The 24,326-nt window shown below is 43.1% G+C and overlaps 1 protein-coding gene across 1 annotated transcript in view; it reads right to left on the bottom strand.

Annotated features, from left to right (window-relative positions):
* The window catches only part of TIMM17B (translocase of inner mitochondrial membrane 17B), a 46,603-nt gene that overhangs the window by 9,668 nt on the left and 12,609 nt on the right, over positions 1-24,326 (bottom strand). Inside the window, exons 3-4 of the mRNA XM_029611271.1 lie at positions 22,929-22,992; positions 2,555-2,683 (exon numbers count right to left, since the gene is read on the bottom strand). Of these exons, the coding sequence (XP_029467131.1) occupies positions 2,555-2,683; positions 22,929-22,992 (193 nt within the window). The remainder of the gene's footprint in view (positions 1-2,554; positions 2,684-22,928; positions 22,993-24,326) is intronic.

Genomic DNA, 24,326 nt, shown 5'->3' with positions numbered 1-24,326 from the left:
GTCTTGTTTATTTTCTTCAAATCCAGAATGGGACAGAAGGTACCTTCCTTTTTCAGTACCACAAAATAGATGGAGTAAAGACACTGCCTTCGCTCTTCCAGAGGCACCAGCACGATGGCTCCCATCTCTCTGAGGTGGAGGATTGTGTCTCGAACCGCCATCCTCTTCTGCTTGTAACAGCACATGGAAACCAAAAAAACAATCTCTTAAAGGTTGAGCAAATTCTAAAGCAGAGCCTTTTTCTATGACACTTAAGACCCATTGATCAGACGTGATCTTGACCCACTCCTCATAGAAAAGAGCCAACCGGCCCCCTATCGCTGGCACCGAGGAGTGAGCTGGCCTCGCCTCATTGGGGGGGGGGGGGGGGGGGAGGAATTTAACTCCACCCTGCCCCTGGGAGGGGCCATCTTGCCCAGGCCTGCATCCATGAAAGGACAGATTCCACGACTGCTGCCTGCCGGTGCCTTGACATGAAGAAGACCCTGAAGATCTGGAAGACCTGATTAGTCGATTTCCATGAAATGGAGAGCAATAGGGAAAAGCATTTCTAGCCTTCGGTTTTGTCCTCTGGCAGCTTATGCACCTTATTCTCCCTGAGGGACTTGATCATTTCTTCTAAGTCCTTCCTGAAGAGTAACTTTCCTTTAAAAGGCAGCGAACCAAGCTGTGTCTTGGAAGAAATATCTGCCGCTGAAATCCTCAGAGGAGTCTCAGATTACACTGCCGCCACCAGGGATCTTGAAGAAGCACAGAGAAGGTCAGAGCACATCCGCACTATAGGCCACAACATCTTCCAGCCGCTCGGCCTGCATGGACTCCGCGGGTGACAAGGTCCTGTCCATCTGTAACTGCTGAACCCAGTGCAGACCTGCTCTCAACATAAAACTGCTACACATAGCAGCCCGGGCTCCCAGCGCCAACACCTCAAAAATCTTTTTGAGTTGACCTTCCAGCTTCCGATCCTGAAGATCCTTGAGTACTACAGCGCCTGTGACCAGAATGATCGTTTTCTTAGTGACCGCTGAGACCAAAGCATCCACCTTAGGAATCCTCCGAAGGTCCAGCACTTCCTCCAGTAGTGGATACAACTTGTCCATGGCTCGCATGACCTTCAGCCCCATGTCTGGAGTATCCTACTGCCAGAAAAGCAAGGCAGTCAGACTGATGGAATGGAAAAGTCCTGGTGGGACCCCGAAGCTCCACCATAACCAGGTCCACTGCTCCCAACTCCAAGCTCTCAGGAGCATCAATACCCAGCTCCTCCAATACTGCGGGTATTTTCCCTGCAGAACAGCCGGACCACTTTGGGATCATCACCCTCAATGGTAGATGCCTGTGAAGAGTCGTGGTCTGGTCCCTGAGAATCCAGCCTAGGGTCTACCCAGAGGGTCCTGCCCCTGCAGATTATTCTGTTGCAAACCCTCTGAAGAGGTGTCCACCACTGGTGGGAATGGGGAAGACCTCAGCAGCCGCTTGGCCTTTGGGTTCCTGAGCTGGCTGGGGCTCCAACCCGCTTAGCAGCCTTGCCCCAGTGCCGCTTGACTGACCTGCCTTAAACACCTTCTGCAACAGCCGCACAAAATCCAAGGTGAAAGAGGAGGAAGAGGAGGAGTCGGGGACATCTTCGGGTTACCCTTCATGTGGCTCAGCAGCTTCCCGAGCGGCACAGCCCCCACCAGAGGCCTCAGCTTGTGGCGATAATGGAGGCGGGAAATCCCCCACAAAATGGCTCTGTTCCCGTGCTCACGGGGAAGAGACTTGCCGGAGGCTGCTGCGATGCTGAAAGCCTCCCAGGCTCCTTCACCTTTTCTCCTGCAGCAGCGCTCTAAGAGCCTTCCCCCCGGGGAGGCAACGAGCACATAACCCATCACGCAAAAGCCGCAGGCCCTGCATGCAGTCCCACATGGCATAATGGTGGCAGAAGGGCGATTGGCAGCCAGGCAGACGAATGCAGCTCCAGAAAGAAACACACACCGAGGGAGGAGGGATATTGGAGAGCTGCTGCAGCAAGCTCGAGCAGTGCCTGAAAGCGCTGGTCAGCGCTAAAAGAAAAAAAAAACCACTACCCTTCTCTCTCTTTTTTTTTTATTTTTTAAAACTTCCCTAAGAAGGCAGCAGGCTCAAGTGGATCCCCGGTGTCATCCTGAATGGCAGCTAGGCTCCAGGAGCTGAACAGGAATATCTGACCAACAGCTCTCCTGCCTCACATACCAGGGAGATGGTACCACCAGGACCTAACTACCCCCTGGGAGGCTGTTTGAAGAAAACTTCATTCTCTTTTTCCTGTACTTTTCTATCTTCTGGGTTTTTTGTTGGTTTGTTTTTTTTTGAAGTCTTAGACTGCAGGACTTTGCACCTCTACCAGATGCAGTACACAGAAATACTGGCAGACTGCAGGTGGCACCTTGGGTTAAGTGGCAGAGTTAGTCAAAATTTCTCTGTCTCCATCTGCTGGATGGGAGGCAAAATCCAGCTGTCTGGACTGATCCGGGTATGTACAGGGAACGGTTTTTACTTTTTAGCCTGAACGCCTTTCTCAGCCAATACTTACTCCTGGAGGCTAGGACTGCTCCGGTGAGTGCACCGCTGGAGATAGAGTTCCAGGGGTCCTCCTTCCCACGCAGCTTCACCAGGCCACAGTCGATTGTGGAGAAGAGGCCTCCCCACACTGCAAAGCTGCCTGTTAGGAAGAAATAGGAGATTTGAGAAAAGAAACAAGGTTCCAGATCCTCCCCTCACCAATGCAAAGGGATCCCTGCAGACAAAGAAAAAACAAGCTAGAAACTATGATCAAAAGGCAGCGTGTGGAACCAATTAGTACTACCAGAAAATTATAGCCATTCCACCACAGAACTATGAAACATAGATCCAAGGTTACCTACCACGAGTTACACTGTGTGACCTTTTGCAAGTCACTCATTGACTGTTTCTCTCAGACCTTTTCTTCCTGGATTGGCAGTGTGGCCTAGAATATAAAAGCTGTGCATTCCTGGCTGAAGTCTTCTGAGGATGCTGTGGAGGGAGTACTCATAGTTCCTTGGGCCCTGGGGGGGGGGGGGGGGGGGGGGGGGGGGGGGAGGGGGGAGGCGTCAACCATCCAATGAGATACCTAGTGGCTTCATTGAGGGCTCAAGATGGCAAAGTTTCTGGAAGGAGTCCCAGTGTATGGCTCCCGGCTGAGAACAGTGACTGCAATAACTGGACTGAGTGAGGTGGGAAGGACTCCTTGGCGGTTTTGTATGAATGGCTCGTAGTGCCAGATCCCAGTACAGATTCCAACCAAACTGGAAACCCAGAGGAGCCAAAAGGAAACTAATGGGTCAAAAAAAAAAAGTCTGAGAGAAACTAGAAGGCCCAGGTTCCAATCCCATTCTCCCTCCCATGATGTTCTGCAAGTCACTCAGCAGCACTCTTCTCTGTCTCACTCTCATAGTAATAAAATATAGTAACAGTTTATAATGGCAGACAAAAACTGCTCAGTTCTGGACTAAGGCTAAATACCTGCTATGGAAGCCGGACTGCTTACAGGGTAACACTCCTTATCCAAGTCAGTTTTTGTCATCTTTGGTTCTCTGACATGCCAGGTAGATGAGCATTCAAGATCCCATAGCCACCTTCCTCCTTCCCAACCCATGCTGTCATTGTTTCTTCCAGGACTGACAGCATGTCTTAGAGGTTTCAGCAATACACTAGCTTGAGCGACCATTCCATGCAGATTCTAAATCACTATAAGTCACTCTGTCAATCACCCCAGTTCTCTAATTTTCTAGAACAGCAGTTCTCAACCGGTGTGTTGAGACACACCAGTGTGTCTCCAAGCACAGGCACGTGTGTGTCACCACACTTCGCGGTCCCCCCGCTGACCCAGCTGCTCCCCCTGCCTCAGCGAAATAAGCCTGGGCAGAGGATGACTTCCTAAAATGCTGATAGCCCAGGCAGAATGCAGCAAGAGAGCTGGAGTCAGCAGCACCAGCATGGTCTCTTCTTCCCGCCCTCCGGAAGAGGAAGTGGTGTGCAGAGGCCGCACGTGCGGGAAGAGACCATGCTAGTGTGTGCATCATTGGTCCGAAGAAGAGGCGCGGCCTGAAGAAAAGCAGTACGGTGTGGAGCAAAAGAGGAGCGATGTCAGCCCCCACGGCAGATGAGAGTCCTTTCTCGAGGCCAAGAGAGCTGGAAGTGGAGGAGGCTGCTGCTGCTGCCACTAAGCAGGAAATGGAGGAGACTGCTGCTGTCACTAGTTCAGTGGGGAGAGAGTAAGTAAGTATATGTTTGAGATCATGGGTGTGTGTGTCAGCATGTATGTGTGATTGAGAGCCTGTGTGTGACTGAGACAGCAATAATGTAAGTGTATGACTGAACCTGTGTGTAAATGAGAGAGATCATGTGTATGTATGATTAAGAGCCTGTGTGTATAAGAGAGCATGTGTATCTGGCTGTGATTGAGAGCCAGTGTAGGTGAGAGAGCATGTGAGTATGTGATTGAGGGCCTGTGTGTGAGGGAAAGACAGCATGTATGCAAGTGTGAAGACAGACAGCATGTGTATAAATGTGTTAAGAGCCTATATAAGTGAGAGAAAAAGCATGTGTATGTGTGTGATTGAGAGCCTATGTAAGTGAGTAACTGAGAGCCAGTGTGAGGAGACAGCTTGTGTGGGACAGAGAGGAGAAAGTTACAAACAAACCATCTCTCCTCCTTGAATTCAAAACACTCTCAGGGCACCTGGATATCAAACATTCCCAAGTATGCAGAGCAAAGCATTTTTTTATCCTTATTTTTCATTATTGGGTCTGTGTGTCTATTTTAAAATATTTTATTGGTATCTGGAACTTTTTGATATGAGTTTTTAATTATTGGATATTCCATTCATCAGCTAATTTTGAAATCTGTTATTTTTGTTAGTAAGCTTTTATATTTCTTGATTTGTTTTGAGGATTGCTGAAATTTCTCTTTTTTCCTTTGTAACACTGCATACAGTCTCTCTGGCTTGTTGTGGTTTCCAGTTCAGTTTTTGTCTGCATATTTTTAGTTATGCTTTATGGTCTCTATTTTTTGTTAGGTGAGGATCAGCACATGAGATTCAGGTGAGGTTTTCTGCTGGTGTGTAGTTTCTGTTTAGGGCTCTATAGCAGCCTAACTTAGTCTGTTTTCCTAATAGGAGATGTATTGGTGTCTTAAGGCCTGGTGTAATATTTTCAGTGTTGCCTTTTCTTAGGTAAGGTGGTTACTGTTTTAAAGTACTGGAAATTGGTGTTTTGGTATGGGATGTTTACTATTTATGCAATTTCTGTTCAGAGTACTTATCTTTCCTTTGTGTCATTCTTAATAAAAAAAAATACTGGACCTTTATTTTATTTCTGCTGTGAATTGTAATGAGCAGTGTGTCACACACAAGCGTTGTCTGTCAGGTGTGTCACGATGGGAAAAAGAGGTTGAAATCCACTGTTCTAGAACATGAGAGACCACGAGGCTGGAGCAGACCAATGATCCACTGAGCCAAGCTGCCTGCCCCCAAGAGTGACCAATCTGGGTCACTTGGAAGAACCCAGTAGATTCTAATAGGAAGTGCATTCTCTATTGCTCAGCCCCAGAAGTATGAAGCAGACAGACCCATGTCTGCCTGCCTATTAATCTTTAATGGCCAGCAACTTCTCCAAACTTTGTTTTTTTAAAACAAAGCTCAGCTATACTACCAGCCTTGACCACATTCTCTGGTAACTCACAGGTTAATTGCTCATTGACCAAAAAAAAAAAATCCCTCACACCTTCAAAATTTGATTTAAAATTTGCTACCAAGTAGTTTCATGGAATGTCCTCTAATCCTAATAGTTTGATACAGTAAATACCACTCATGATTTTATAATCCTCTATCATATCCACTCTCAGTTACCTCTTTCTCCAAGTTGAAGAGCCCTAAATCGTTCAGCCTCTTCTTGTAAGGGAATCATTCCAACACCTTTATTATTTGCTCCCTTCTCGGCCATTTCTTTTTTCAGATGTGGTGACCAGAACTGCATATTACACTCCAAGTGCACATACATCATACATCTATCTATACAGGCATTAGAATACAAAATAAAACTGGGACTATTCCTTTCCTATAATGTTCTATTCGCTTTTCTGATTGTTACAATAAGCCAATGATATTAATGTATTTTCCACAAGGATTCCAAGATCCTTTTCCTAAAGTGGCAACATCTATTGTGGAACCCAGCATATAGGAAAATTGGTTCTTACCTGCTAATTTTTATTCCTGAAATACCACAGATCAATCCAGACAAGAAGGTTTTGCATCCCTACCAGCAGATGGAAGTAGAGAATAAAAACTTTTCAGGCACTGCTACATAACAGAGATTGCCACATGTAGTCCTTCAATATTGATCTGTACCCAAGCCAAGATACAGTGAAACAAACTCATATCAACTTCCCCCTCCAGGGTGAACAGAGAACAAAGGGGGTTGGAGCCCCTTGAACTGGAGCCCTCCCATCTAACAAAGGGACTGAATACCTTCAATCCCATAGGCTTGACAGATACACATAGTAAATCCTGCATTATAAACAAATGAAGCAACCACAGTCTTTCGTAATCAAAGGGGACAAGTTTCTGGACTGATCTGTGGTATTCCAGGAACGAAAATTAGTAGGTATGAACCAAGTTTCCCTTTCCTGTTCATACTCCAGATGGGTCCAGATAAATAGGATGTACCCAAGATCCCCTACAAGAGCAAGAACCCGAAAGACTCGCTTGTAACACTCTCCTCAAACACAGCCTCCTCTGACACCCAAAACATCCAATCGTTAATGGCTGGTAAAGCATGAAGATCATGTTGCTGCTCTACAGCTTTCCTGTGTGACACCAGCTGACACTCAGCCTAAGAGGCCACTTGCGCCCTACTAGAGCGTGCACACAAACCTTCTGGAATCGACAGACCTTCACAGAGACGGGCAGAAAAAATATAGTTTTCTTCAACCAACCATGGCTTTAGATGCCTTACTTCCTTTCTTTGCTCCACTGAACAAGACAAGACAAACAGATGATCCTAACAGAGAACTGTTAAGTGACCTTAAGGTACCATGCCAGATTATGACGAACATCCAATAGATGAAGCTCCCTCACATATGGCACATTCGAAAACATTGGAATTGAGATGAAAAGAAGAAACAACCTTCAGTATAAATGAAGGCACCGTATGCAACACCCCATCTGTTATCTACAGGAAAGGATCTCTATAGGACAAAGCTTGAAGCTCTGAAATCTGCCTGGCCGAACAAACTGCTACCAGAAAGACTGACTTGAAGATGAGGTCCTTCAAAGACGTTCGTCACAAAGGCTCAAAACAGAGGACCACAAAGCACCCACAGAACCAAGTTAAGACTCCATGACAAACACATCCTATGAACCAGAGGGCACAAATATTTCGCCCCCTTGAGAAAACATATGATGTCCAGATGAGAGGTCAATAGTCTTCCATGCAGCTTACCTCACATATATTCTAAGGCTGCCACCAGTACCCGAAGTGAATTGTAGGCCAGCCCTTTTGCTAAGCCCTGTTGCAAAAAGGCCAAAATCTGCACAATGTCCACCTACGTAGGCTCCAGACCTTCCTTCAAATACCAGGACTCAAACATTCTCCATACCTAGACATAGGCAAGAGAAGGCTATGTCCACCTAGCCTGAAGGAAAGTAGCAATAACCGGCTAAGAGTACTCTTTCAATCGTAAGCGCCTCCTTTCAAAAGTCAAGCAGCGAGACAAAAGAGATCCACCTAATCTGAAAATATGGGCCCTTGAAGAAGTAAATCCAGCCAAAAGAACAGCGAGCATACGCTGCACTTCAACAAATACTATCCAACAAAAAGTGCAGACAAACCAGGTCAAGTCCCAATCGAGAATGAATTCCAAATAAAAGTTTGATATGTTGTTTTTAGTTCAGCAACTCCACTGACAAATTACAAGCATCTTTTTACAAAAGTCCTGACACGGTCCTGTGTTTCGCCAGAGACTGCATCGGGAGGGACCAAAGACTTCACAGGCAAATCTATAAATAAAGCATATAAATGATCAGGACAAAAATGGACTTAATGCCAACCCACAAGAGTAATACATGTCACATTCAACAGGTTACCATACCTGGATGCAGAAACTTCTAACATGGCAGGGAGTGCATTGAACCTCAATACAAGCAGGTATTTAAACCTAACGGAGTCAGGCACGAAACTCAGGTGAAACTATCGCATTACTCCAGGGAGCCAATCAGCGGCTCTCCTGAACCTGAGGCGCCAATGGCAGTCAAGTGAACAGGTGCCATTCAAGTTCTCGATTCAAACCATTAGGTGTTACAGTATCTAGGGTAAAGATCCACCTTTGCTCCTTACAACCTAAATGTTCAGCATAATCACCTCCCCGAGATGGACGAGGAACCACTTCAATGACAAAAAAGAAAAGGCCAGAGAGAGTGTGAGCACCGGACCCAGTGTTCAACCAGGGGTTCATTTTCTCGGGAGTTTCTAATATTAGAACAGTGTTCAATGATACGCGTTTTAACCATCCTAGATGTTTTTCCAACATACAATAAAGGACATGGGCATTTGATGATATACACTACCCCTTGTGTGGTGCAGTCAGATACAGATCTCAAATAGAAAGTTTTATGGTTGCTCGGGTGTGTGAATGACAAGGTGTTCGTGTGACAGCACATTGAACAATTACCACATGGTTTATGAGTGTGCCAGATTTTGTGGAATACGCATCAGCCCGAGTAGAGTCCGCATGAATTAATCTGTCCCTTAAATTCCTCCCCCTTCGATAGGTGAAGTGTAAAGGCCCCTGAAAAAGCTGATGTAATGATAAAGCCTGCCAATATTTCCAAACAATGTTCGTGACCGCCCAACTAAGGGTAGAGAATGGTAAAATGCAATTATTAGTGACTTCAGATGAGCGAGTCTGGGGAAGAAATAGCAGATCACGATTTACATATAAAGCCCGCTTGAAGGCATTCTTAATCACCTTCGTGGGATAACCTCTTACAATAAAACGTGCTGACATTAGTTTAGCCTGATCTAAGAACTCTGCACGGGTAGGGCAAAGTCTCCGGAGCCTCAAAAATTGACCTGTAGGTATACTGTTCCTTAGTGTACGCGGGTGACAGCTATCAAATGATAATAAAGTGTTCCTGTCAGTCTCTTTTCTGAACAGCATAGTCTGAAACTTATCACCATCAGCAGATATCAAGATGTCTAAGAATGCTATCCGTGAGGGGTGTATACTGAAATTAAACTGTAAATTGGGATTAAGCGAGTTCAACCAGTCTACAAACATAAAAAACTGTACATCTGTCCCTTGCCAGATAATGAACACGTCATCAACAAATCGCAGCCATAAAAAGATAGAATTAAACCATTCAAATGGATAAATGAATAATTCTTCAAATCTAGCCACAAAGAGACACTGTTGAATGTGACATGTAACTACTCTTGGGGGTTGGCATTAAGTCCATTTTTGTCCTGATCTTTTATATGCTTTATTTATAGATTTGCCTGTGAAGTCTTTGGTCCCTCCCGATGCAGCCTCTGGCGAAACACGGGACCGTGTCGGGGGACTTTTGTAAAAAGATGCTTGTAATTTAAGTCAGTGGAGTTGCTGAACTAAAAACAACAATATATCAATAAACTTTTATTTGGAATTCATTCTCGATTGGTACTTGACCTGGTTTGTCTGCACTTTTTGTTGGATAGCCCTTGAAGAAGTAACCCATGCGGATGAATCAGATCCGCAAATCACGGGCACTGCAGCCACTTTGGTGCTACCAGAACCACCTTTCCTGGATGTCTCCCTATGCACTGCACCATGCAGCCGACAAGGGGCCATGGGGGAAACATGTAAAGCAGGATTTCTGTTGGCCAAGGAAGAACCAGAGTGTCGATCCCCTCTGGTCTGTGACTGAAGAACCGAGTCGCCTTGGCTTGAGACACCATCAAATCCAGTTGGAGGCTGCTCCACCTGGCACAAATGAGGCTAAGGTCTCTATGGACAAGAACATAAGAACTTGCCATGCTGGGTCAGACTAAAGGTCCATCAAGCCCAGCATCCTGTTTCCAACAGTGGCCAATCCAGGCTACAAGTACTTGGCAAGTAACCAAACACTAAGTAGATCCCATGCTACTGATGCCAGTAATAGCAGTGACTATTCCCTAAGTCAACTTGATTAATAGCAGTTGATGGACTTCTCCTCCAAGAACTTATCCAAACTTTTTTTTAAATTCAGCTACACCAATTGAACTAACCACATCCTCTTGCAACAAATTCCAGAGCTTAACTGTACACGTTGAGTGAAAGAATTTTCTCCAATTAGTTTTAATGTGCTACTTGCTAACTTCATGGGGAGTGCCCCCCTAGTCCCATTATCCAAAGGAGTAAATAACCAATTCACATTTACCCATTCTAAACTGCTCATGATCTTATAGACCTCTATCATATCCCCTCTCAGCTGTCTCTTCTCCAAGCTGAACAGCCCTAACCTCTTTAGCCTTTCCTTATAAGGGAGCAATTACATCCCCTTTATCAATTTAGTTATCCTTCTTACAATTATTAGTTGTTATTATTATTAGTTATTCAATCTTACAATTCAAGCTACTACTCCATATCACAAAATTGAAACTGGCCTTTTCAAATCTAAAGAACTACAAATCTGCCTGATCTACTCCCCCCCTAGCATACTTGAAAACAACCCATCCTGCCTTACAGAATTCATTACCAAAAACATGGATTTACATCTCCCAACAATAATACTCGGGGATTTTAACTTACATTTTGATCGGCTCCCACTAACCCCTGCCTGCGAAGCATTACTGACTTCTATGAACGCTCTAGGCTTTCAACAAACTGTGACCAACCCCACTCATAAAGCTGGTCATACTCTTGATGTCATTTTTACTAACTCCCTGATTGAAACAAAACACCCCCGCTGCACTCCTATTCCTTGGTCTGACCACTTTCGGATTGATACGTCCTGCACAATCAAGCATTCTCCAAATAATGTTCCTAGCAAAAAAACTATCTACTTTCGAAAACAAGGTCAAACAGAGGAAATTAATAATTTGATTTCAGAAGATCTTAAAAATTTAGATCTCACTGATGCAGAAACAGCAATCTCATCTTGGTTTAAAATTACCAGTAACATAGCAGAGAATCTCTGTCCTATACAATCCAAAGAAATCAATACTGAAAAGATAATTAAAAAAAAAAACCTTGGTATACTCCTGAACTAAAAGCTATGAAAACAGAGCTTCGAAAAACAGAAAAAGTATGGCGCAGAAACCAAAATTCTACTACTCTATTAAAATTTAAGTACTTACTACATAAATATCGCCAAAACACCGATAAAACAAAGAAGGATTTCTACACGGCCAGAATCCATCAATATCAATTCAACCCCCAAGCACTCTTCCAATATGTCAAAAGCCTTATTACTGCACCAGCTCTTTCTATCACAATCAATGACGAGGAATCAAAATGTGAGGAACTAGCTACGTATTTTTATAACAAAATACATTCAATTATAATGCGATGTAAGTCACAAATTACAATGAATTCTAAATCTAATATTAACTCCTCCTACATTAACAATCCTATTGATCATACCGCTTCTACATACTCTAATCAAACTACATCAGCCACTCAAAATAAAGCTGAAACAAAGCTTACCAATCTAGAAATTACTACTGGTATTGAAGTCGAATCAATTCTAAAGAAAATAAAACCAGCTTTCCACCCCACAGACATCATGCCTACTAAGATTCTCCTTGCAATACGTACAACTATAGCTAAACCCATTGCAATGATTCTTAACAAATCCATCACCTCAGGCATTGTTCCTTCTTTACTAAAACATGCTATAATAACGCCTACATTAAAAAAAGCAAACCTAGACTCATCTGATCCAGCAAACTTTCGCCCAGTTTCTAACCTACCTTTCCTTTCAAAAGTAATGGAAAGAATCATCAACAAACAACTAACTGATTATCTTGATGAGCATCATCTTCTCTTCCCATCCCAATATGGGTTTAGAAAGTATCACAGCACTGAAACACTTTTAATTTCTCTCTCAGAGATTTACTAAAAGCTTTTGATACTGGAAAATCATATCTCATCGCTCTTCTTGATATTTCAGCTGCATTCGACACAGTAAATCACAACACCCTTATAAACCGCCTTTCTGAAATAGGCATTTCTGGCGCAGCACTACTATGGTTCCAATCTTTTCTGAGCAACAGAACTTACAGTGTTAAATGTGGACAAAGTGAATCCAAACCAAGAAATCTCTCTCAAGGAGTCCCACAAGGATCCTCTCTTTCATCTACTTTATTTAATGTTTACCTCTCTCCACTATGCCGGCTACTCTCTAAACTGGGTCTTCAATATTTTATATATGCGGATGACGTACAGATTATTATTCCTATTACCAGCTCAATTACAAATGCCCTGAGCTTTTGGAATGCAGCATTATCAGAAATTAAATCAATTCTTACGGACAACCAATTAGCTATTAACACCAATAAAACTGAGCTTATGATTATATCACCCCCAAATAATACTTTACTGAACAACTCCAACCTCTCACAACACATCTCTACAATGTCTCAGCAAGTACGTAGCCTTGGCGTTATTATTGATAACAATCTTACTTTCAAAAAATTCATCGCTGATACAATTAAAAATGGATTCTTTAAGCTACACACACTAAAACGCATTAAACCCCTTTTATACCAGTATGATTTCCGTACAGTCTTGCAAGCAACGATTCTATCAAAAATTGATTACTGCAATGCATTGCTATTAGGACTACCTAAAACAACAATCCAGCCTTTGCAAATGTTACAAAATGCAGCTGCCCGCATCATCACTGACACGAGACGCCATGAGCACCTAACTCCAGCACTTCAGTCATTGCACTGGCTTCCTGTGGCTTCAAGGATAGTATATAAATCCATGACTCTTATACATAAAGCCGTTCACAACAGAGAAATGCAATGGTTCAATGATCAATTACAATTCAAAACATCAATCCGACCTACCATATTCCAACATCTTGCGAAACTGAAGATCCCTGCGCCTAATTTGACCAAACTTTCGACTACAAAAGAACGTTCTTTCATCATTGCTGGATCCACAATATGGAATACTATGCCCTCTGAATTACGCCAGGAACTTTGCCACAAAAAATTTAAACAAAACTTAAAAACCTGGCTATTCAAAAAAGCCTTCTATCAATAAACTGAGTTCTATTATATACCTTTCTGAATATTTCTACAGACACTCAATTTTTTTTTTTTTTTTTTACAAAGTTATAATTAGTCTTATATTCATACAGTTATTATGTTATATTGTAAAGCTCTTTGCTGAATTAATGTTTGAATGTAAACCGAGGTGATGTTTCTTACGGACCCCGGTATATAAAAATCCTTAAATAAATAAATAAATAAATCAATTTAGTTATCCTTCCCTGTATTTTCTCTAGTGCAACTATATCTTTGATATATAGCAACCAGAATTGTACACAGTATTCAAGGTGCGGTCTCACCATGGAGCGATACAGAGGCATTATGACATTTTCCAATTTATTCACCATTCCCTTCCTAATAATCCTTAACATTGTTTTCTTTTTTTGACTGCCTCAGCACACTGAGCTGATGATTTCAATGTATTATCCACTATAACACCTAAATCTTTTTCCTTGGTGGTAACTCCTAATATGGAACCTAACATCATGCAACTACAGCCTGAGTTTTTTTTCCCCCTATGTGCAACACCTTGCACTTATCCACATTAAATTTCATCTGCCATTTGGATGCCCAATCTTCCAGCCTCACAAGGTCCTCCTGCAATTTATCACAATCTGCTTGTGATTTAACTACTCTGAATAATTTTGTATCTGCAAATTTGATTACCTCATTTGTCATATTCCTTTCCAAATCATTTATAAATATATTGAAAAGCACCAGTCCAAGTACAGATCCCTGAGGCATTCCACTGTTCACCCTTTTCCATTGAGAAAATTGACCATTTATTCCTACTCTACACTACATCTACCAGTCCGCCTTTATCCACATGTTTATTAATCCCTTTCAAAAAAAAAAAGTAGATTTGTGATGCAAGACTTCCCTTGGGAAACCCATGCTGTGTTCCAATAAACCAGTGGTTCCCAACTCTGTCCTGGGGACTCCCCAGCCAGTTGGGTTTTCAGGATATCCAGAATGAATATGCATGAGAGAAAATTTGCATGTTATGGAGGCAATGCATGCAAATTCTCTCTCATGCATATTCATTGTGCATATCCTGAAAACCCGACTGGTTGGGGGGGGGGGGGGCGCCCAGGACAGGGTTGGGAACCACTGCATTAAAACATGTCTTTCTATATGTTCTGTGATTTTGATCTTTAGAATAGTTCTCACTATTTTTCCTGGCACTGAAGTCAGACTTGCTAGTCTCGTTTCCTGGATCACCCCTGTAGCCCTTTTTAAATATTGGGGTTAAAACGGGCCACCCTCTAGTCTTCAGGTACAATGGATGATTTTACTGATAGATCATCAATTTTAACTAATAGATCTGACATTTTTTTTAGTTCCTTCAGAACCCTAGGATGCATACCATCTGGGCAAGGTGATTTGCTACTCTTCAGTTTTTCAATCTGGCTTATTACATCTTCCAGGTTCACAGTGATTTCGTTCAGTTCTTCTGACTCATCACCCTTGAAAGCCATCTCCGGAACCAGTATCTCCCAAACATCCTCATTAGTAAACACGGAGACAAAGAATTCATTTAGTCTTTTTGCAATGGCCTTATCTTCCCTAAGAGCCCCTTTAATCCCTCAGTCATTTAACAGTCCAACCGACTTCCTTGCAGGTTTCCTGCTTCGGATATATTTTAAAAAGAGTTCTTATAAATTTTTGCCTTTCTGGCCAACTTCATTTCAAATTCCCTCTTAGCCTGTCTCAATGTTTTACACTTAACTTGATAATGCTTATGCTTTTTCCTATTTTCTTCAGATGGATCCTTTTTCCAATTTTTGAAGAATGTTTGTGTGTCTAAAATAGCCTTACACACCTCACTTTTTAACCATGCCAGTAATCATTTTGCCTTCCTTCCACCTTTAATGCATGGAATATATCTGGACTGTGCTTCTAAAATTATATTTTTAAACAATGTCCACGCCCATTGTACACATAACCTTTGCAGCTGCACCTTTCAGTTTTTTTCTATTTTCCTCCTTTAATCAAGTTTCCCTTTTGAAAATTTAGTGTTAGAGCTGTAGATTTACATATTGTCCCCCTTTCAATCATTAGCTCAAATTTGATCATGTTATGATCACTATTGCCAACTGGACCTACCACAGTTACCTCTCTCACCAAATCCTGCTTCCACTAAGAATTAGATCTAAAATAGCTCCCTCTCCCATTGGTTTCTGAACCAATTGCTCCATGAAGCAGTCGTTTTCCATCCAGGAACTGTATGCCTCTAGCATGTCCATTCCCCCCCAAATCCAATTGCTGCCTGCTAAGATAATCCTCCTGCATACTGTCCCCTCCAGCCACATGACGCCACTATCCCCGCCAGATACTGCTGCTCCACCCAAACAGTTCCTGGGCCTCCTGAACTGCAAAGCGACTTTTCGTCCCACCCCTGACAATCTATATACACTACTTGACTTCTCTCATTCTCTATTTTTCCTTCTTTTTTTTTTTTAATTAATAGTGCCTTCTAGACCAGTTTTTCCACCCTGGCTCTGGAATGATCTGGTGGTCTCAAAGAAAGGAAATTAACAGAATCTAATTTTACCTGCCTTGGCATCCTGTTATGCCACATATCTTGACTGGTCTATACCAAAAGCAGCATCTATCACGGCTGGAAGGAAGCCAATGCTGCTTCAAGAACACTTGTTCCCAAAACTGTCTTTTCTTTTGCCCACAGACCTAAGAAAGGAGGCCCATGTTGCAGTCCAGCAGATGTCCCCTGGCAAAGCCAGCCTGCAAGCCTGTGCTCTAGTGGAGTGTTCTCTCCTGCTTTCTAGGATTGATTTCCCTTTCATCACAATATAAAGCCAGTTATTGCCTCCTGAATTTACTGGCAATGGACGCTTATGACGGTGCCTCTCCTTTCTGGAGTCCATTAAAAAGAACGAACCACCTATCCAATTTTTGGCATGACTTCGTGACTTTCAGATAATGTAGTAATGCTCAGACATCTAAAATGTATGGATTCTCTCTCTTCCCCTGCTCTCCAGTACTAGAAGCTAACTGAAGGTCGACATTTGGTTGGCAATTGTTTGAATAGTTAATGAAAAAGTTTTAATTCACGCTGGTCATACAAAAACAAAGAAAAATCAAGTTGGTTGATGGATTATAAAAAAAAAAAAGAGTACATTACTGGATGGTAGTAACAAAAACAATGTGGTATGAAACCTCTCTCTCCCTCCAAAATAATTTTTCTTTTTGATTAAAAAAAAATTAGTTTTTTGGTTTAATTTATAAAAAAAAAAAAAAAAATTTAAAAAAAGGAGGTAATCACCAACTTGTATGGGTGGTCAAATATGAAAAACGTATAAAACAAAATTATAAAAGTGGTAATCATAATTTGCATATGTTTGAGTAGCACTATAGAAATGATACCCTAAGAGAGGAAATTTGATGGCATCATCTTTCATGCCTAAAGTAGTAAGTGGATTCTGTTTTGAAAATACATAGTAGGGATCTCTGCAGAATAAAGCCTGAAGTTCTTAAATTGTTCCTGTTGGCTATCTGTTCAGCCAGAAGAGTCTTCAAGGTGAGATTTTTCAGGGATGCTCTCTTCACAGGCTCACACAGAGTTGTTGCCAAAACTGAGAACTTCAGGATCAGAAGTCGCACTGGAGGGCGAACTACATCTGGTTGAGAAGCTATAGAGCTGTCACTAACCTGCCCCCTATAGTAGGATATGGCTGCCACTTATATGCTCAGTGAATTCAAGGCTTTGTCCAGACTGTCTTGAAGGAACTCAAGCCTGAGGACAATTGTGCTTTAAAAGGCAAAATACCTCTTTCAATACCAACCCTCAAGGATTTTCTATACCCTGACATAAGCCAGAGACATGGATACCTTTCTTCTTTAAGCAGCATCAATATCACACCTGAGTAGCCTCGCTTATGCAATCTTGCCACTCAAGAGCTAGGCCGTAAGACAGAAAGGAACAGGGTCCTCCAGGACCCCTGAACCCCTGGTGCAGTAGCTCTGACATGGGTGAACCCAAGTGGCTCCTCTCTCTGGAGCCTAATCCACAGCTTCCAAGCCCAATCTGGGGCCACTAGATCGATTCTCTGGAATACCAAGGGGCAGAGGGGGAATATGTACAAGAGGCTGTCTTGTGGCATGACTGCGTTAGTGCATTCCTTCCCCTGCAACTGGCTCCTCTCCTGCAACTGTAGAATTTTTTTGCTTTCACATTTCCACGCGTTGCCAAATTCCATTGAGGATGTCCCCCCCTGCTCACAATCTGCACACATTTCCTTGACAGTTCCCACTTTCCTGGATCCAGGGTCTCTTGGCTCAAAAAAAGTCCATTGTGGCTCCCATGATATATGTTGCCGACAGGTCCTTGAGATGCATTTCCACCCAAGTCATGAAAAGGTCTGCTTCCCTTACCACCTCCTTGTATGTTCACATAGGCTATTTCCATGGCATTGTCTGACAATACACTGACTGTATTTCTTTTATCAATGGCAATAGGCTGATTAAGGCTAGCCTGATCATCCTGGTCTCCAGTCAGTTTATCGGCCATACCGCTTCCATGGCTGATTAGAAACCCTGCAACACCTGTCCCCTGCAAATGACATTGATAAGACAGGCTAAGAGAGAATTTGAAAAGAAGTTGGCCGTAGAGGCAAAAACTCAGAGTAAAAAAAACTTAAAAAAAATATATCTGAAGCAGAAAGCCTGCAAGGGAGTCAGTTGGACTGTTAGATGATCGAGGAGTTAAAGGGGCACTTAGAGAAGATAAGGCCATCGCGGAAAGATTAAAATGATTTCTTTGCTTCGGTGTTTACTGAAGAGGATATTGGAGAGATAACCGTTCCGGAGAAGGTTTTTATGGGTAATGATTCAGATGGACTGAACCAAATCACGGTGAATCTAGAAGATAATCGACAAACTGAAGAGTAGTAAGTCACCTGGACCAGATGGTATATACCCCAGGGTTCTGAAGAACTCAAAAATGAAATTTCAGATCTATTACTAAAAATCTGTAACCTATCATTAAAATCATCCACTGTACCTGAAGACTAGAGGATGGCTAATTTAACCCCAGATTTAAAAAGGGCTCCAGGGGCAATCCGGGAAACTACATACCAGTTAGCCTGACTTCAGTGCAAGGAAAAATAGTGGAAAGTGTTCTAAATATCAAAATCACAGAACAGAGAGACATGGTTTAATGGAACAAAGTCAGCATGGCTTTACCCAAGGGCAAGTCTTGCCTCACAAATCTGCTTCACTTTTTTGAAGGAGTTAATAAACATGTGGATAAAGGGTGAACCGGTAGATGTAGTGTATTTGGATTTCCGAAGGCATTTGACAAAGTTTCTCATGAGAGTCTTCTAGGAAAAGTAAAAACTCATGGGATAGGTGGTGATGTCCTTTCGTGGATTACAAACTGTCTAAAAGACAGGAAACAGAGAGTAGGATTAAATGGACAATTTTCTCAGCGGAGGGGAGTGGGCAGTGGAGTACCTCAGGGAGCTGTACTGGGACCCGTGCTTTTCAATGTATTTATAAATGATCTAGAAAGGAATACGATGAGTGAGGTAATCAAATTTGCAGATGATACAAAATTGTTCAGAGTAGTTAAATCACAAGCAGATTGTGATAAATTGCAGGAAGACCTTGTGAGACTGGAAAATTGGGCATCCAAATGGCAGATGAAATTGGAAAATTGGGCATCCAAATGGCAGATGAAATTTAAATGTGGATAAGTGCAAGGTGATGCATATAGGGAAAAATAACCCATGCTATAGTAACACAATGTTAGGTTCCATATTAGGAGCTACCACCCAGGAAAGATCTAGGCGTTACAGTGGATAACACATTGAAATTGTCGGTTCAGTGTGCGGCGGCAGTCAAAAAAGCAAAACAGAATGTTGGGAATTATTAGAAAGGGAATGGTTAATAAAACAGAAAGTGCCATACTGCCTCTGTATCGTTCCATGGCGAGACCACACCTTGAATACTGTGTACAAATTCTGGTTGCCGCATCTCAAAAAAGATATACTTGCGATGGAGAAGGTACAGAGAAGGGCGACCAAAATGATAAGGGGAATGGAACAGCTCCCCTATGAGGAAAGACTAAAAAGAGGTTAGGACTGTTCAGCTTGGAGAAGAGACAGCTGAGGGGGGATATGTTAGAGGTGTTTAAAATCATGATAAGTCTACAACAGGTAAATGTGAATCGGTTATTTACTTTCGGATAATAAGAGGACTAGGGGGCATTCTATGAAGTTAGCATGTAGCACATTTAAGACTAATCGGAGACAATTTTTTCACTCAACGCACAATTAAATGCTGGAATTTGCTGCCAGGGGATGTGATTATTGCAATTAGTGTAGTTGGGTTCAAAAAAGGTTTGGATAAGTTCTTGGAGGAGAAGTCCATTACCTGCTATTAAGTTGACTTAGGGAATAGCCACTGCTATTAATTGCATCAGTAGCATGGGATCTTCTTAGTGTTTGGGTAATTGCCAGGTTCTTGTGGCCTGGTTTTGGCCTCTGTTGGAAAACAGGATGCTGGGCTTGATGGATCCTTGGTCTGACCCAGCTTGGCAATTTCTTATGTTCTTAAGGTGCTTTATCCATTACAGCAAGAGGAAAGAGAATCTAGCCACAGAGAGGGGGAAAAACAACCATCCAAGAGGAAAGGGGTTCAGTGCTAAAAAGCTTTCAAGATTGTTTAAAAAGTTATTATGCATGAGTGAAAAACTTTAGAATATTTTTATATCAAATTATTGCAAGCACTTACCAACATTAAAAATTACTTACTAATCTGTATTATTTATATTTATTGCATTTTATAAATGCACAAAACTATCACATAAAAAGCAGAGAACACAAACATCAGATCCAATCATGTCAAAACAAATATCAATGTATTCTTTCATGAATCCTCTTTCCAGAAAGGAGAAATTGCCACGACAATAAAATAGCAGTAATCATAAGAACAGGTGCAGAGCAAAAGTACGACAGTTCACACTGCAACCCAACATGAAAAAAAACTATAGTCAAATTTTGGTATCACTTCAAGTAAAAAAACGTTGTGTAGAACCATGCCATGCCATACAATCACAGCACCGACTCAGGACTCAAACAGCAACCTTATGAAAAAGCAGCAATATAAATACTACACCAGGCCCTAGAACATTAATACACCACCTACTTGGCTAACAGAACAAGCCAGGCTGCAACAAATCCTTGCAGAGAAACTACACGCAAGCAGAAATACTGCACCTCAGTTACTCACAGGCAGAGCACAGACCAACCCTTGCCTAATACAGAAATAAGGGACTACAAATTAGAAATAAAAACTTGCAAAGAAAACCGAAACAGAAAGCCTGAGAAACCAGTCTGTGAACAGTGAAACTCTAAAGAGCAAAATACAGTATATGAAATGCACATCCAAAAATGGCATCAAAACTCAAATTTTTTTTTTAATCTTTGTCTGATCTTTTTAATTTTTCTAATCAGTTGGTTCCGGTCCTTTTTCCCCCCCAATTTCCCCTTGTCAGTCTTTTCTAATTCTTACTCCAGGGTCACTTTTCTCTATCTTTTTCCCTCCCACACCCACCCGGGCTCCCATTCTCACACACACGCACCAGGCCTCACCGCCACCGCGGAGACAGGTTCTTGCAGCAGCCTTGCTTCATCTGGGCTTTTTTATTTTGCCGTGGGGACAGGCTCTCATGGCAGCCTTGTTTCAGTGGGTTCTCTCCTTCAGCCACCACAATGGAGTCAGCGGTGGCCATTCTTCAGGCCACCCCAACTGGGGGGGGGGTGGGGCTTCAGCCATAAGTGGGTGGGCTGTGGCCCACCCATGGCTACACTACTGATCCCCAAATGCAGAGTATCCCACTCGGCCCTAATCATACCCTGGACAGCTAGGTGGTAGGGGAAAAGTTTTTGCCAACTTTTTGGTTCCTGCTAGGATTGGATCTCCTGAGTCAGGATCCTCCACCTACAGCAGGGACTGCGAAACCTTCGCAGCGAGCACCCCCAGTTCTTCCTTCCAAAATAATCTTACTAATATGTCTTCTCCCATGGAGGAGGTCAATTCTTCTTCCTCCTGCTCTTCTGGAGACAGAGCCCTCTTTTGCTGCACCCAGGAGGGAAATTACTTCTTGTACCAAATGCAACCCACCCTAAGTCTAGCCAGGGTTGCTTTACCAAGTGGTTTTGAAACCTAGGAGGGAAATCTGTAATTCTCCCTTGTTTCACAATATGCTTTGCACATAACCATGACAAATTCTGCTGACAAGCCCTGTTCCTCAGCACGATGACAGCTCCTGACTAGCCTATGAGCTGCCCAGGAGGAATCTGAGCCTGAAGAAGAATGGCATGATCAAGCCACGGCAGTCCCCTGAACATTCATCAGCGCCAAAAACATGGCTGCAGTTCCTTCAAACTGCTCTGCTTTTTCTGCCTCCCCCATCGTGGTGGCCTCCGTTTCAGCACACGCCAACAAAAGGAGCAGACAATGCTGCATTGCTAACAGGCTTCACAGCAGCCACATTTCCTCTCTCATTCAAATCATACCTGGTGCTTTTGGGATGGGGTGAGGGGAGGGTCTGCTCTGTAGACACAGCCTGCTTGCTTCCCTTTTTTTTTTCCCCTGATCAGCTTTATTGATGCATTGGGAGCAAATTAAGATCTCTCTCCAGTCTGGGCCTGCTGCTGGCTCAGGTTTATGGAGCCCAAAGGAATCTTAACCCTAGAGAAGGAAGAGCAGCCACCTGTCATCTCTAGTCCCTCGATTCACCAGATCTTTATTAGGGAAGTCAGCCTGGCAGGCTGTTGCCCTAGGAGTTCAATTTCTGCACGTGCTTCAGCCAAGACTTCCTCATCTGCTGGAGGTACAGAACTGATGGTTTCCCCTGCTGCGCCAGGCTGCATAAAGAGTAAAAGTGTTTTGCTTTCTGCTGCCATCTGCTGGTACAGGGAACATATTCCACACATCTAGACTGGGCTGACAGGATGCTAAGGAACTCCCATCCAATTCTGATTTTTTTTTTTGTAAGTTTCAGAGAAGTTTAGAAAAGGTTTTAGAAGCTCTCCTTGGCCGAGCCACTTCTACTGTTATGAATCCGAATACATCAGAGGACACGGCTATGCTAATCACAGAGGTTTAGATGACATTTTCAGCACTTTAAATATCGTGTTGCCCCACTACTATATTTAATAAAATACAATAGAATGGAAATGAGATCTGAAAATGGGGCTAAGCTGCAACATCAGGTTTTCTGAACGATAACTGTGGAGAATGCACCTCCTACACTGGAGAGGCCAGGATTGAAAGTATTTTTTTTCAGCTAATGCACAATTAAACTATGAAACTCATTGCCAGAAAATATGGTCAAGGTTAGTGGTATAATAGAATTCAAAAAAGGTTTGGAAACGTTTCTGACAGACAGAGCCATAAAATTATTAGCCAGAAAGACGTGGGTGCCTTCACTTCTTAATTCTTGCAGAGAGCAACTGAAAGACATTCATATTGGAATTTCCCAAGTACTTTCAGGCGACATGAACCAGCACATTTCAGAGACAATATGCTGGCTTTGATGGACTATTTGTTTCACCCAGCATGGCACTTCTGTTCTTAACCTGCTGGCACTGGGTGCAAAGAGAGGGTTCTAGATCACTCACCTCCAATCTGTGGTGCTCGAATTCGGACTGCATTCATACTACCTCGAAACCGATGTCGGACACCCTAGAAAGTACAGAACAATAGCCTGCATGAGATGGATGCTTTCTCCCCTACAGTACTAAGACTCCCCCCCCCCCCCCCCCAACAGCTCTGCCAATGTCCCTCACTCCTGCCCTGCAGCATTCCCTGCTATTCCACTACCGAGATCCCCTCTCTATCCCCCAGATCTGCTAATGCACCTCAGTCCCGCCCCACAGCACTCAAAACTACCAAGGGGGGAGTAATTTTGGAAGGGGAGATTTTCACCACATAAACCTCCCAGAGGGAGTGGAGGAGTAGCTTAGTGCTTAAAGTCAGCTGCACACCAGGGAAACCAAGGTTCAAATCCCAGTGCCACTCCTTGTGAACTTAATCAAGTCACTTCACAGTCTATTGCCTCGGACACACACTTAGATTGTGAGCCCTCTGGGAACAGAAATACCTATAGTACCTGAATATAACTCGCTTTGAAGTGCCTGCAAAAGCGGAATATAAATCAAATGAATACATTTGAGAAAAATTACCTAAGAAAATGCCATACTGGGTCAGACCAAGGGTCCATCAAGCCCTACCTCATTTATATACAGTTTAGATGTAGTTCAAGGTGGGTTTATAATAAAAACCAGACAAAATTAATGACACGACACCCCCCTTCCTCCCAGCAACTCACACAAGCACACAGCTTCCCATCTTCTCCCCCTCCTCAGCAACTCACTCATATACCTCCTGGAGCAACTGTCTTCTTTCTCCCCAGCAACTCCCATATCGTTCTCAAGCACCCCCTGCCCTGGCCCTCTCTCACCCAGTCCTCTCATGTCAGCTGGAAAATAAATGGCACCGCAGACTTCAGGGAAGAAAGACAACCCATGTTTGCATTGCCGACTTCAGGGAGATCACGGTTGAGATGGAATTCACCCCTTCTCCTGCTCCCCCCCCCCCCCCCCCCAGCATTCATCCTTCACCTCCCCAACCAGGAATTCAACCCTCCTCACTTCTCCCAACATTAACCCCCCCCCCCCCCCCCCCTTTATCTCACTCTTTCTGCATTTACCACCTATCCCCCACCAATCACTTAATTCTCTGACTGGTATTCCAGGGTGTGTCTCTTTTCTCTTCCCCTACTTTGCCCTCAGCTTGTCCTGGGATCCTAGACAGCTGCTCCAGCCCCTCCCCTCTGCCTGTTAAAGGAAAAGGGGGGGAGCAAGACTAAAGCAGATATAGCAAAGCAGAACATAATAATTGCTCTGCTTCCTTATCTAGTCCCTCCCCTTCAGTTTATACACACAGGATTTTATATTCCACCCTTCAGGCACTTCAAAGCAGACTGCATTGGAGTATAGTGGGTATTTCCCTGTTCC

The sequence above is a fragment of the Rhinatrema bivittatum genome, chromosome 1, assembly GCF_901001135.1.
Source record: "Rhinatrema bivittatum chromosome 1, aRhiBiv1.1, whole genome shotgun sequence".
NCBI classification, from domain to species: Eukaryota; Metazoa; Chordata; class Amphibia; order Gymnophiona; family Rhinatrematidae; genus Rhinatrema; species Rhinatrema bivittatum.
The sequence above is the reverse complement of the archived record's forward strand: the minus strand, read 5'-3'. Positions and strand labels throughout refer to the sequence as shown.